The 13,787-nt window shown below is 36.7% G+C and overlaps 3 protein-coding genes across 3 annotated transcripts; 2 read left to right on the forward strand and 1 right to left on the reverse strand.

Moving 5' to 3' along the window:
* Window positions 1–683: 683 nt before the first annotated feature.
* MONOS_5378 (uncharacterized protein) lies at window positions 684–8,501 on the forward strand (the record flags this gene model as incomplete). Its single annotated transcript, XM_067875518.1, has 1 exon — window positions 684–8,501. The coding sequence occupies one exon, from the start codon at window positions 684–686 to the stop codon at window positions 8,499–8,501; it is 7,818 nt and encodes a 2,605-aa protein (XP_067724602.1).
* A 1,689-nt stretch (window positions 8,502–10,190) lies between these two features.
* MONOS_5379 (uncharacterized protein) lies at window positions 10,191–11,891 on the forward strand. Its single transcript, XM_067875519.1, has 4 exons — window positions 10,191–10,248; window positions 10,304–10,409; window positions 10,463–10,956; window positions 11,040–11,891. Exons 2-4 carry the CDS (start codon window positions 10,382–10,384, stop codon window positions 11,805–11,807), a joined length of 1,290 nt encoding a protein of 429 aa, XP_067724603.1. The 5' UTR covers window positions 10,191–10,248; window positions 10,304–10,381; the 3' UTR covers window positions 11,808–11,891.
* Window positions 11,892–12,616: 725 nt separating this feature from the next.
* Window positions 12,617–13,111, reverse strand: MONOS_5380 (uncharacterized protein; the record flags this gene model as incomplete). Its single annotated transcript, XM_067875521.1, has 1 exon — window positions 12,617–13,111. The coding sequence occupies one exon, from the start codon at window positions 13,109–13,111 to the stop codon at window positions 12,617–12,619; it is 495 nt and encodes a 164-aa protein (XP_067724604.1).
* Between the last annotated feature and the right edge of the window lie 676 nt (window positions 13,112–13,787).

A 13,787-nucleotide genomic window follows, 5' to 3' on the forward strand; every position in this document is an offset into this window, starting at 1 on the left:
TTCGTATAAAAGCCCTAAAATTTTTATAAATGAAGTTAAAATGAAGTATTCTTTAGGGCTGGCCCTAATTCATAGAATTCTATTGTTTAAATTTGTTAATAGGGAAAAAAAAAAAAACCTAAAAGAAAATGTGATTAAATAAAATGATGGGGCTGATCAAAGATTTTTGTCTCTTTAAGATTTATAATGTTGGTCGATAATTTAATTTTTGAATAAAATTTAATAACTGATCTTTATTAATGAGTTCGATAAGCTCAGTTTCGATACAGTTTAAGGTATTTTCAAGAAAAAAATCATTACTGGCCGTATAATCCCCTTTTGCCGATAAATGTGATTAAAAAATAGTGAAGATGATCAAATTTTGTATGAATTATCTGTTGTTGATGACTGTGTTTATTTTCATTCCGATTCAAAATAAAAAAAAAAAAAAAAAAAAAAAAAAAAAAACGATAAAAATCTTTGAAAGGACTGTGAGGAACAAAATACGTAAAGCAAAATATTTTGTCCCATATAGATTATTGTTTGATAATAATTCCTTTGGGATTGATCGATCAGATGACATGATCTTCTATCTTTCATAATTATTAGAACAAACAAACGATAATACATCATATTTTAAATTAAAAAATTAAATGATAAAAAAGTGTTCCATAATAAATAATGTTTTTTATAACCCCAAAAAGATGATTTTGATATTTTCCTTCTTGGTGCTTGGTGGTGTTCGCAGTAGCGAGAGCACTGGGCTTTGCTTGGGGGATGACGCATCGGACAAAATGGGCTTGAAGAAAGTACGGATTGCGAAGATGAGATTGAAACACTCTCTCGAGAATGAAGGAACCAAAAACAAAAAATGGTTGTGTGCATTGGGAGATACAGGGAACAGGAAGCAGTTTGATGTGTACCGGAAAAATGATCTTTCTGGTTTGATGTCAGAGGTTGAAGGCACATGGAGGGCGCGAAATTCCTCGAGTATGCTTGTTGGAATGGTTTTCGTGCAGCAGAAGACAAGAAGCCTTTTCATCGTTGAAAAATATTCGGTTGTTAGTATTTGCTCGAGTATTTTGGTGAGAGATGCCAACCCTCCAATTTCTTTTGAAAATCGAGAATCTGTTCTCCGCTTTGCCAATTTGACGCTTGAGCACGAATCGCAGAACGAGGCTGTGCAGTCCATCTGCTTTGCTGAAGGGAAAGAGTCGTCAACCTCAATGGATAATTGCTTGGTCAGCGATTTGAGATTCTGTGGAAGTGGGCTGATTTGTGGGATTGACAGCCACTCTATTTCCATCAAAAACACAATCATACGCAACATCACCAGAGAAGGAAAGCTGTTGCAAACGGACAAGCCCAGTGCCATTGGAAGAAAAACGGAGGAAAGCTCCATTGAAAACTGCCTGTTGATTTCAACAGAAAATGCATTTTTTGGCTCTGCAATTTATGGTCTGAAAGGTACAGTCCGTTTTCATTGCAAAAATACATCTGTAATCAGCAACAGAGATCGCAATGATGGATACACAAGCCAAAGCAGGATCAACACTTCAGATTCTGTGTCATTGAGTAATTCTGAATGGATTGATTGCAATTCAACAACTAATGGAGGCGCCATTCATATAACAGGGAACACTGCATCCATCCTCACTCTTTCAAATTGCTATTTTCAAGGAAATATTGCACAAAGCGGACGGGGAGGCGCAATATACGCAGAATCTATTTCTCAGATTTCCATTTGTGACTCTATTTTTTTGAACTGCCAAGCACCGGGTAGTCTCAACGAAGCTGGCGGCGCAATTTGCATCACAAGTCCTCAGACAACATACATTGTTAGAAATAATTCATTCAGAAATTGTTATGTTGGCAATGATGGTGGCGGGCTGTCAATTGATAGAAAAACTTCAGTTACAACAGGAGATATCATATCAGATTGCTTGTTTTACAACTGCACAACGTCAAATGTTTCTACACCAACAGGTGGTGGAATTCAAATGTGGGAAATGCAAGTGCCTCCAGAGGTTAGTGGCTGCGCATTTCTTAATAATTTCGCTTTAAAGGGTGGTGGAGGGTTTTCACTTTATGTTCCAAAACAAATCACAAATACAGTGTTGTATTTTTGCTTTTTTCACAATAATAGCCAAGGTGCAGGACGAACTGGCGGATGCGATATTCTCTTACAAAATCAAAACAACAATGCGATAGACACAAATTGCTATTCAACTCGTCAGATTGGAATTCGTGTAGGAACAAACGATGGCTCTATTGTTGATCGAAGTGAATGGCTAAGGAATGATGGAGGAAGAGTCAGGTTTGTTTCTTCGACTGAAACGCAACCTCATGCAATGGATGCATTTGTATGTGGAATTAATGAATCTTATCCGTGTTGCACCATCAGCCATTGTTTGACTCAACTGATTCCAGAATTTGTGAAGGATATCAAAGTACTCACAGGAACAATAATCGTGACAAAAAATGTGGATTGTGGAGCAGATGGTTTATCAATTTATGGCGAAAGTGATTTGAGTTCAAAAATCCAAACAGAATTAGAATCAGCTGGCTTGTCTCTTTTTTCTGCCTCAACAGGCACATTGACAGTGAGTGACATTTCCCTTGTTCATGACTCGGCATATGCAAATAATCGTGGTTCAAAGCTGTTTGTAATTACAAAAGCAGGGGAAATGCATATTGGCAGATTAAATATATCTGCTGGAAGCGGACACTCAGCTCAAACAACATTTTCTACAGAGCTGATAAACATTCAGAGTGGAATGCTGCAGATGGAAAGTGTGAACTGGGCAAAAATAATTTCTGCAAATTCATTGTTTTCGCTTTCTTTAACAAATGAAATATCATTGGCATTTTCTGAGTGTTCCTTCAGTGGAATCGAAAGAACAACCAGCGGATCAGCGGTGATGTCGTTTTCCAACGATAAGGCAAACATTGAACTGAATTCTTGTTCATTTTTTGGATGTGGAAGCACAACATCGACTGATGGAGGCTCGATGATGCTGTGCGTGGGAGAGGCGAATGAAGTGAAAGTTGAAGGCGGGACCTTTGATGGTTGCTTTTGTTCTTCTTCCAATGGTCTTGGCGGAGGAATCCTTCTTCAATTGCTGGATGAAAATCCAGATTTCCTGATTTCTTCCTCCTTTAGCTCAAACACAGCCAAATGGGGAAGAGATATCTTTGTCCTTTCACCAAATCTGGAAAAAACAGCAAAGTCACAAAAAATCACATGCGTAACAGCATCATCAGATTCTGCTGACAGAGTGCGAGGATTCGACAACGGAAATACAACTTTGGCTATTCCTCTGTGCATCTATCTCCTTCCCACACCAGCAGAAATATATGTGAGAAACGCTGAGGCATCTGATCATTTACGTTGCGGAATTGCTCAATTCCCTTGTTTGACTTTGAAGCACTCATTCACACGTCAAACAGAAGAAAAGAAAGTTGTTGTGAAGGGAACAATTCCTGTTTGTGATGAATTTGTTTTATCCAGCCAGAAGCATGTTATTCGAGGAAATGATGATCAAAGTGGATGGACAGTTTCTGATGCAAGCACAACATCCAATTCAGCGTTGTTAACAGCAACCATTGAAACTGAATTATCAAAGCTCATCTTCTCTCTCCCATCTTCCCTTCCTCTTCATTCCACTTTCATTTCTTCTTCATCATCTTCGCTGACTCTATCTCAATGTTCTCTTTCCCTTCAAAATCCATCATCAGTATTGGAATGCCTATTCTTGTCTGTTAATTCAGGAATCCTGATAATCGACAATTTCTCTGCTTCATCGATTGATTTGAGTGATTATCCATTGATCTCATTGTCTGGCAGTGATTCAAAGGAGGTGTTAATGAATACTCCCTGGTTGAACATGATGAACAGCAATTTCACAAAAATCGAAAGAGCAACTGGAAGTGGAGGGTGTGTGAGCATTGACAACAGCGATGATGAAAATACGAACACACAAATAAATATTGAAGAATGTGAATTTGATGGATGCTCTGTGCTTGCTGACGAAAGCAGTGGAGGTGCTGTTTTCGTGCAGATGAAGATGAACTCTCAATTGAATATTATTTCATGTTCATTCACAGGTTGCACAGCTCCAGTAGGAGAAGATAAAACTGGCTTTGGAGGAGGGATGGCACTGAAGCTGATTGATGACGATCCTTCGTTTGTGATATCATCCCCCATTTTTGACATTGAAAAGCCAAATGCTGCAAGATATGGAAATGACCTGTTTGTTGAATCGTCCGACTTGACAAAGAGCATCACAAATACCTCTCTTCCATTTGTATCTGAGCATCTGGATGATATTTCCTTGGATTCTCTGAGAGGCTTTGATGGAAGTGACACAACAGATGCAATTCCACTGGTGTACTTTTGGCTCTCACTTGGCTTAGAGATATTTGTTAGAGGTGATGGGAAAGATATACGTGCTTGTGGATTTTCAGATTATCCTTGTCTGTCAATTGATTATTCTTTAAATCGATTTTCTGAAGGAAATGAAAGAATGATCAGCATCATTGGAAAAGGTATCCTTCAGAAATGTGTTGAACTCGGTGGAATTTCAATAAAATCGAATGACGGTGAAACTTGCTCTTTGGAATGCAGCTCTTCGATTGAAGGAGCAGAAGGTGCAGCAATGAAGATTAATGGCAATACCAATTTCGAACTGATAAACTTTGTGATTCCATCTTCATTCACAAGCGGAATCAACTATTTGATGCATATAGGATCAAGCGAAGGACTGTTGAAGCTGAAAGATTGTTCGTTCGCTAAAAAAGAAGACAATAAAGAAGAAATGATTAACTTTGGGCTGATCAAAGCAGATGAAGGTGCTGTTTTGTTGAATTTTGTATCTATCCAATCATTGCGCTTTGAAAAAGATGTTATTTCTGTGCTATCATCAACGATTCTGAATATCAAAAATCTGACAATGAAGGATATTCAACTGGAAGGTTCAAGTGGATTGAGTATTGAAAAGAGCTCAAGAATAAAAAATGAAGTTAAACATGATATTGTTATTGAGTGGAGTTCATTTGAAGAAGTCATCCAGAATACAACAGAAAATATCTCAATCATTCGAAACGCAAATGATCAGCCAACAAAAATTGTGATACGAAACACAACGATGAGGAGATGTGGCGGATCGAAATGTGAAAAGGGAGGTGCGATGTTTCATGTGTTGAATGAAGGAGGAAAGTTTGACTGCTCATTTTGCACAGTATCTGAGTGTTTCTGCTCAACCACTGGAAGAGGTGGGTGGATGTTTCTCGGATGCACTTCAACAGTTGAACAACCACTGAATTTTGTGTTGTCGAATATCACGTTCAGAGACAACTCTGCATTCAGAGGAAGAGACGTGTATGTGAGGTGTCGCTCAATAGAAAATCAAATAGCAGATGAACAATTCTTGCTGGATTTCAGAGCGCCATTTGTGAAGGGGCTCGCAATATGGGGTTGCACAGCAGACACATTTTTGGATGAAGAGGATCTTTTGTTGAGGGTTGTGAAATATCAGAGCGAGACGATATTTGTGTCTTCTGTTGCCGATAATCATTCAGACAGCAAGCAATGTGGAGAGTTCAGCATGCCATGCAAATCATTGAATGATGGAGTTCAACACATCATTCCATCTCTATTCTCACAGCTGTTGATCTTAGGGGAAACAGATATCGTTGAGGAATGTGATGTTCATGATGTGACCATTCGCTCATTGCAATCTCCTTCAACCGCTTTGGTGCATCTGAACTCAACAATTGCAGAAGAGGAAAGTCTAATCACAACCTCAGGGAATGTTCGGATTGAGAGATTGAATTTCAACTTTGGTCAGCCATTTTCTTATTCAGGAAGTTCTATCATTCATCAAGCAAGTGGGGAACTTTCTCTTTCATTTGTTGATTTTTCTTCAGTTGGAGAGTCAGAAAGCGTTGAAGCTGTTGTTCTTTATTCCACGTTGCTGAGCATAGAAAATGGAATTTTACATATTGACAACTGCTCAATCTCATTCCTTTCATTCAATAAGCCTTCTTTTCTGTTGAGTGGAGATCACATTTCGTTGGCAAATGTGAAATTGAAACATATTGAAGCTTCAGAAAATGTATTTGAGCTTGGAGACTGCAAAAATGTTGCATTTGACAGAGTATCTGTTGATGGAGCGAATCTATCTGAAGGCTGCATCTTTTCAATAAACGATATAACTTTGGAAACAATATCTCTTGTGAGCACTTCATTCAAGAATTGCACTCGCAACTCGCCAGATGCCTCCATTCTCTCAGTGTCTCTTTCATCTTTCACTCGTGCAACGCTTTCAAATTGTTCTTGTGAATCTTGCGTTTCCACAGCAGATAAAGGGAGCATTATAAATGTCTGTGATTCGGAAAACATTTCGTTGAGCTCATGCAGTTTTTCAGGAGTGCTAACAAATCAACAAGAGTTTGGAAATAATATTGCTGCTGATGGAATATGCGAATGGAATGGATCTCTTGTGCACATTGAAAATTCTCATCTTCAGTCAAAAGAAATAATGATAGAGAATTCATCGAAAGGAGGAATAACTATAAAAGGAGGAAGAATATTTATCGAAATGGGAATGCTGGCAAATAATAATCCTTTCATTGAAAAATATCCCTCTCTTCGCCGAAACATCATCTGCTCTGATTCTGCCTCAATAACAATTTCCAGCTTGAAAGGTGGAGATGGACTGAAGGACAACTCTTCACTTTGGATTCTGAATGATGGATGCACACTTGGTGGAATAGCAGGAGAGAGAGAATCGCCTTTCTTCATTCCCAAACTGGAATCTGCCCTGGTTGTGGGATCAGAAGCTGAAGAATACAACAAAATCAGGTTCAAAGGATCATTGTTTCTGCCATGTGGTCTGTCTTTCGGGTTGACATACACAACAGGCGATGAGGAGCTGATTGAGAAGTATGATTTTAATGAAGACGGATTCATCTCGGAAGGAGAAGTCGAAGGTGTAATTCATAGCAGTAATTTGACATCTGCGCTTGCGGAGACAGAAATATCCGTGAGCATTCTGTTTGGAAATCCATCGTTTCCATCAAAAACAGAATCGTTCATATTGAAGAATAGAAGCGAGCCCAAATCAAATGGAGATGAAAAATCTGTTGAAAGTGGAAAAGGAGTCAATTCATTGTGGATTATAATTGTCGTTTCTTGCATTGTATTTATCATCTTGTTGTTGATAATTGTTGCTGTGACTGTTAGGTGGAGAAAGCAAAAGAGGAGGACAGAAGAGCTGGAAGTGATTGTGAATGACACAGTGAAGAAGGATCCGAAGGCATTCGAGATGGTGACGATGGAGATGTCACCCGAGGAGCAGTGGCGGAGAGCTGAGAGGGAGGCAGAGAAGAAGAATGAGGAAAGGATGAAGAAGAGGGTGTATGAGAAAAGCTTGGGACATTCAGAGTCATCTGAGCATCTTCTGTCTGAGAGTGGATCAACTGAATACATCCTTGGAAGGGATTCAGACAAGATTCCTGATTGGGTGTTGGAAAAATTGGAAGAGGAAGAAGATGATGTTTCGAGAAAGAGAACTCCATCACCATCCATCTCATCCACCTCAACCACAGACACATCAGACACAGAATCCACTTTTGTTCGTGGGGAGGATCTGTGTCCAACCACTTCATCGATGTCGAATCTGGTGGATGCAATGGCCTGCTCCTCGCCACACGAGAAGCTGATTGTGGACTTGAGGGATTCGCTGTTCATGTTGTTGCATGGAAGGAACAAGACAAAGGAGATGGCAATCGGATCCTTGAAAGAGAGGGAGATGACAGCTGCACAGATCCTGTTCTGGGTGGCTAATCTCGCACTCCATTCATTTGACGAGATGGAAAATCCTCTTCAGTCATTATCCAATCTGAGTCCGCATATTGTTCTCTTCTCAGAACACATGGTGATCTGCATTGTGATGCATTCAGACTTATTGTCCGATGATGACTCAGATTCATCATCCATCTCTTCGTCAACTGTTGTCACATCTGCAAGCGACGAAGACGATGATGGTGATAGAGACTCACTTCCATCATCCGCCTTTGAGGAAGAGGATGATTTCAAAAAAGAGTGTCTGAGGTGGAAGGCGCCAGAGCTGCTGATCAACAAGAAGATGGGAGCAACAAAGAAGACAGTTGTGTTCTCGATTGGGATGATGCTGTGGGAGAGTCTGACGCTGGATATTCCGTTTGGCGAGTATGAGGCAGTAATAGCTGGAGACAAAATTACGAAAGGAGAAAGGCCAAAATTGGACGTTGTCCAATGTTCTGCTTTCTATAGCCTTGTGAAGAATTGCGTGTCACAATCGCCGTCCGCACGCCCTTCTCTTTTTGAGCTCAAAAGAGACTTTATAACTCATTTCCCGTCTGGTGCTGCGATCCTCACAGTTACAGATGCAATTGGCTTTGAGAATGCCACAGACAATGCCGATGGAAGCGAGACGCTCATCGATTCGGAAATCAGAAGCACCCAAACAGAAACGTGAAATCTATCTTTTGTACCTTATTCATTTCATCTGATAGAGTATTCAATCATTTAGCATATGTTATGCTTCCATTTTCTTTCTTGCCTTCAATTTTTCGTGTTTCACTTGTCGTTTTCACTCATTTTCCGTTCATTTCAATCTCAGAATCTCAGCTGTTCTCAACGATAGAACTCCGCATATATCCTTGCTTTTCAATTTGATTATTGCAAGAAAAATCTTGCAATGAAGAAAAAAAAATATCGTTCGATTTTCAAAATGTACATTTTTCCGATTCCTTTTTGGCGTTTGGATGTGAGCATTCACATGCGTTCATCTAAATTTATTGGTGATATGGAGCGAGCTGTCAGAGAATGAAATGCTTTTCCAAAGATAAATGAATGCGTTTTCCAATCAAGCAGCACAATCTTTTCGATTATCTCCTGCCTTTCTCATCAAAACAATAAATTTTTAGCAAATCCTTCTCGGATGTCTCTTCATTTTTCATATGGTTCTTGTCGTGAACCCTGTAAATGCGCCAGTAAATCAAAGTTAACCTTGCTCTGCAAATCGTGAGTTTTGCTCGAGTCGAAATCTGCTCTTCTGCCAGCCAGGAAAAATCGCAAAAGCAGCCCAGCCCATGAAAACGCATTATTTGCAATCTGTTTTTGTTTTGATCCTCCGATTCTCAACACTCACATGGAAAAGTGAACCAACACTGAAGAATTGTATCTTCCCCAACTTCGTGGAATCCTTGCTCATTTCGTTCAAAATGCATTCCTCCAAGCAAAATAAATTAAGAAAATTCATCGTTGCGCATGGTGGCATGATCCTGCTTCCAAGCTCAAAAAAAGTGTTGAATATTCCGTTTATTGTTTCTTCACTTTTCCTCTCCAAAAAAATCGCCTGAACGTGTTCCTAACAGATTGATAATCTCCCACTTTCAGATCTTATCCGTAGCAACGGTAACAATGAGATGCATGTTTGAAAGCGCGTGGAAGGAGCAGAACAAGTAAATAATAATGAACAGAACTGAAGTCATTTTCAACCAAGAAAAATCTTACCTCAACAATTACAATAATTTTTACTGCAACGCCTCTGCTGCGAAATAAGTCTATTATTCATCTTCAAGTCACAGAGCGCGGGATTTTTCATTTTCATTCACCCAACATTACCTTTTTATCACAAAATATTTATTCAAAAATCTCTTCAAAAGAAAGTCAATGAAAATATAAAGTGAAACTTTGAAAAATACGGTGATATGTTTTAACATATTCAGTTTTGACATTTGGACATTTATTTGTTTTCTTGTATTTTTTTTTTCTTTTTTGATTAAAAATTATAAAGATAAATGTTAGATGGACTGGATTTCTGAACTTAGAGAGAAACAATTATTTGGAATTCAAATAATTATTCCAACTGTTGTCAATTGAACTATTTTTTTATCCTGCACCATTTCTCAAAACAGGAATTATTGAATGATTCGATTTTATATGAATGATTCAAATTTGAGTTTTCGGTTTCTTTTTAATTCAATAAGTTCTTTCTTCAATTTGATTCAAATTTTTGCGAAAAATCACAAACAGTATATATCTTTTCTTCAAACATTAAAATGTGAATTGCCTTTTGAAAAATGAATAAATAAAATAATCAAAAATAAAATAAAAATCCCAAAAAATTATTGTGTTCTCTCAAAAAATAACTTATTGATCAAAACACGATTAAAGAAAAGTTTTGATTTTCTTAATAAGAAGCCAAATCATCTGACATTGTTTGCTTTTGATTTTTTGCTTCATAAAAGAATCATTCATTAAGTGTTTATCAAGTTTATTATCTTTTATATCAGGGCAAACAAAAAAGAAAAAATATCTTCTTATTTTTCCGAATTAAATAAAGAGTTACAAATGATACAATCGATAGAAAAGTTTGAAGGTACGAAATGAGATTTTTCTTTGATTATTTTCCTTTGCTCCGTTTTTTTTAAGAGTTGCTTGCAATGCTTGAAAAAAGTTCTGAAAATGAACAAAAACGTGTAATCGAGGAAATGAATATAATCATTGAAAAAATGGATAGCAATGAACTATTTTCGGTTTTGACAGAAAAAATGCTCAACAGAGTCGATGGAATGATTGAAGAAAAGATATTTTCTTTTGAAAATACAATTTTGTTTCTGAGCCAGATGGGATATTTCAAAACGTTGAAAGACAGACAGGGACGATATTTTAATTATTCTTTGTTGTGCAATAGAATCAGAAAGATGATTATTTATGAAGGGCAGAAGAAAGATGAAAAGAACGAAAAGTTACTTGTTGATCTTTGCGAATGCTATCTGTTTTTTAACGAAGTTTATTCATCTGAATTGTTTTTCATCTGTGTGCCTTGTCTTTTGAAAGCTTCGCTGAACAAAGAGGAAAGCGAGGAAGCACAAAGGAAAGTGGAAATGGCGTTGGTGGCTTTAGATAATATAAGTCAATATAAAGTGTGAACGATATTTCATTATTCTTCTTTATAAATTTTTTTTTTCATATTTTAAATTTTTAATTTTTTTATAAATTTCTACAGAAAATCGAGAAAGGATTATATTTGAATGAAATTAAAGAAATCCTTAAATATCATCAGGAGCATCGCAATTTGACACGACTTGCATATCAGTCTGCTTGGAAATTTTTGATAAATAGACTTTACAATGATGAAAGCTTGGAAGAGATGAGCGCGAATGAACTGCATTTTGCGAGAGAAGCATCAAGAGAATTGGATGAGCTATCGAAATGTGTTGATTGGAAGAGGAAAGAAGAGAAAGGGAAGAAGGGAAGAGATTGGAAAGACATGACTATCATAAAGAATTGGCTCCAAAAATTGAACGAGTTCTTTTTGCTTTTCCCCACATGGAAAGAAGAATGCGATGAAGTGATTCGGTGTGTTGTTGGGATTTGCAGAGCAGCGAGAGAGAGTGAAAATGAAATATATGAAGAGGGCCTTTCTCTTTTGCACACAATTATAAATATGGAGAATGTTCGTACTGTTGTCTTTTTGAATGGAGGTGTGTTTAATCTAATTATGGAGGAGATGCAGCAGCCAACATTGATCAGCAATTTGTTATTGAGACACTTGAAATTCTGCTTGATATTTACATTCAGATTGAAAAGAAAGGCAGAAAGTGAAATTGAAGAAGCGAATAGAAGGCCAGCAAAGATGAAGTTATTTGAAGAGCTGGAAGAAGAAGGATATGAAGATATCATCACAAGCCTTTATAGAATTATTCTTAAATTAGACAGTATGTTTTATTTCCGAGTATCATTGGACATAGTTGATTATTTCGTAAATATTTAAATAACAAAATAGATTTCGTTTCATAACTCAAGATTTATTTTGCGTATTTTTTTTAACAATTCATATCGCAATTCAACAACATTTTTCAGAAGATTATTCAAAGTTTTCTTGTATTTTTTGATCCAAATATTGCTTTCTTTTTGAAAATAAAAGCCATTTCCTCTGCAGAATATCCTTCTGTCTTTTCATTAAAGAAAAATCAAAAGAAAAATATTGCATGAGATTTATGTTTTCCATTTGCTAAAAAATAAAATGGAAAATGAAGAAAATAAAATTTAAGAAGCCTTCTTTACTGATCAAAAATTACAATAACAGAAAGAAAGACACAGGAAAAACAAAATTAAAAATAGAATATCATTATGTATTATTTCAAACATCTAAAAACAAAATCTATCAATAAAAATATTCTGGCAATTCATTAAAAGGTACAACCAAACATCGATGTAATCTGCATCAAACTGCTATTTCAGTGCATTTCTACAAATTCATCGGAAAGCTTCTCTTCAAGCAATGGCTTCTTCACTTTAAACAGTGAATACAAAGCAATCGAGAACCCATATTTTTCACTTGGCACAGCGATCAATACAGAATTTGGAAAACGAAATAAACAACTCTTGAGCTGTTTTCCGAAATGAAATTTGCACAAATTTTTTTATTCATGTCAATCTCCAATGAAACTGCACATGCAATATTTAGAAATTCACAAGCTACGTCATGGCTTTCGAAACGAAGAATATTTTCATCAAACTTTGCACTTGTCCCGCCAAGTTGATTGATTCAATTATTTTGTAAAATTATAAAAGCCTCAATCAAAGCAGCTCCAATTTTAAAATTCGATCTATCGCAACGAACACTCTATGTGCAACGCCAAACTCCTTCTCGAATGGTAAACGATGACAAAAGAATCCATACGATGTCAGAAATCCATAACACTTGAGCCATTCCATTCTCATTCCAGATGAACATGCAATGGTAGCACATCCCATGACTCCACAAGTTCTTCCACTAAAAACAAAAAGATAATCTTTCTTATCCTCTAAGCGGATAGATTTAACATCGTCTCCCACGCAAGCTTTTGAAGTTATTTCCAATCTTTTGAATCGACATAAACCAAAAAGGCTTTCATTTTTGATTGAATCCTCTTGAATTGTCAATGTGCCAGATTCTGGTGACTTATGTTCTTCTATCTTTAATGTTGGTGGTCTGCTTTGTTTCAATTCATCTGAGCCCTCAGCCACGCTAATTCCATAAATGCTCTTTTCCACAGAAAAATGACATTCATTTGGATCGTATCCTTCGTTCATTTGATCCAAAAAGTTTCAGCTGAATTCTCAACTGAAGTTGGAGTGTTACGCAATTTAACAGAAGGCTTGACGTATCGTAAACGATCAAAACTTGCTCCGTTAGTCATTGACATAAGCAAAAGATTCGTCGAGCGACTTTTGCTCCTTTTGGTGCTGAAAAAAAAACATATGTGCACAACTGGCATTTTGTTGATCTTTCTTCTGCACTTTAAGCTGAGAAACATTTTTGTAAAATCTGAAAAGTGCCAGCAATTTGTTGCATTTTGTCATCTCGGTTTTCTTCTACAAGCATTCTTTTCTTATGTTGGATGGCAATAATTTTCCATATTTTGTAGACTTTTTAAAAAATCAAAATTCGCATTGTCATTCGAAAATCCATCCAATGGATAAAGAGTCTGCAGTTTTTGTTGAAATCTCCATTCATTATATTGAAAATAGATTATCTTTAAGGAGAAGAATTTTTTGTTGCAAAAAGACTCGCTGTAAATGTAATTTTTTAATGATGTCTTGCATCCCTTTCACAATAAATTTCAAATGCTCTATATCAACTGAAAACTAAATATAATCAGTAATTTTTCCCAAATAAATAACAATTACAAAATGCTGAACAACAAAAGAATTCAGCGCAATATTGATAAATAAAGTGCTATATACTAATGTCCAACTAATTTCTATC

This window comes from Monocercomonoides exilis (genome assembly GCF_001643675.1).
Source record: "Monocercomonoides exilis strain PA203 chromosome Unknown scaffold32-1190040, whole genome shotgun sequence".
Classification (NCBI taxonomy): domain Eukaryota; phylum Preaxostyla; order Oxymonadida; family Polymastigidae; genus Monocercomonoides; species Monocercomonoides exilis.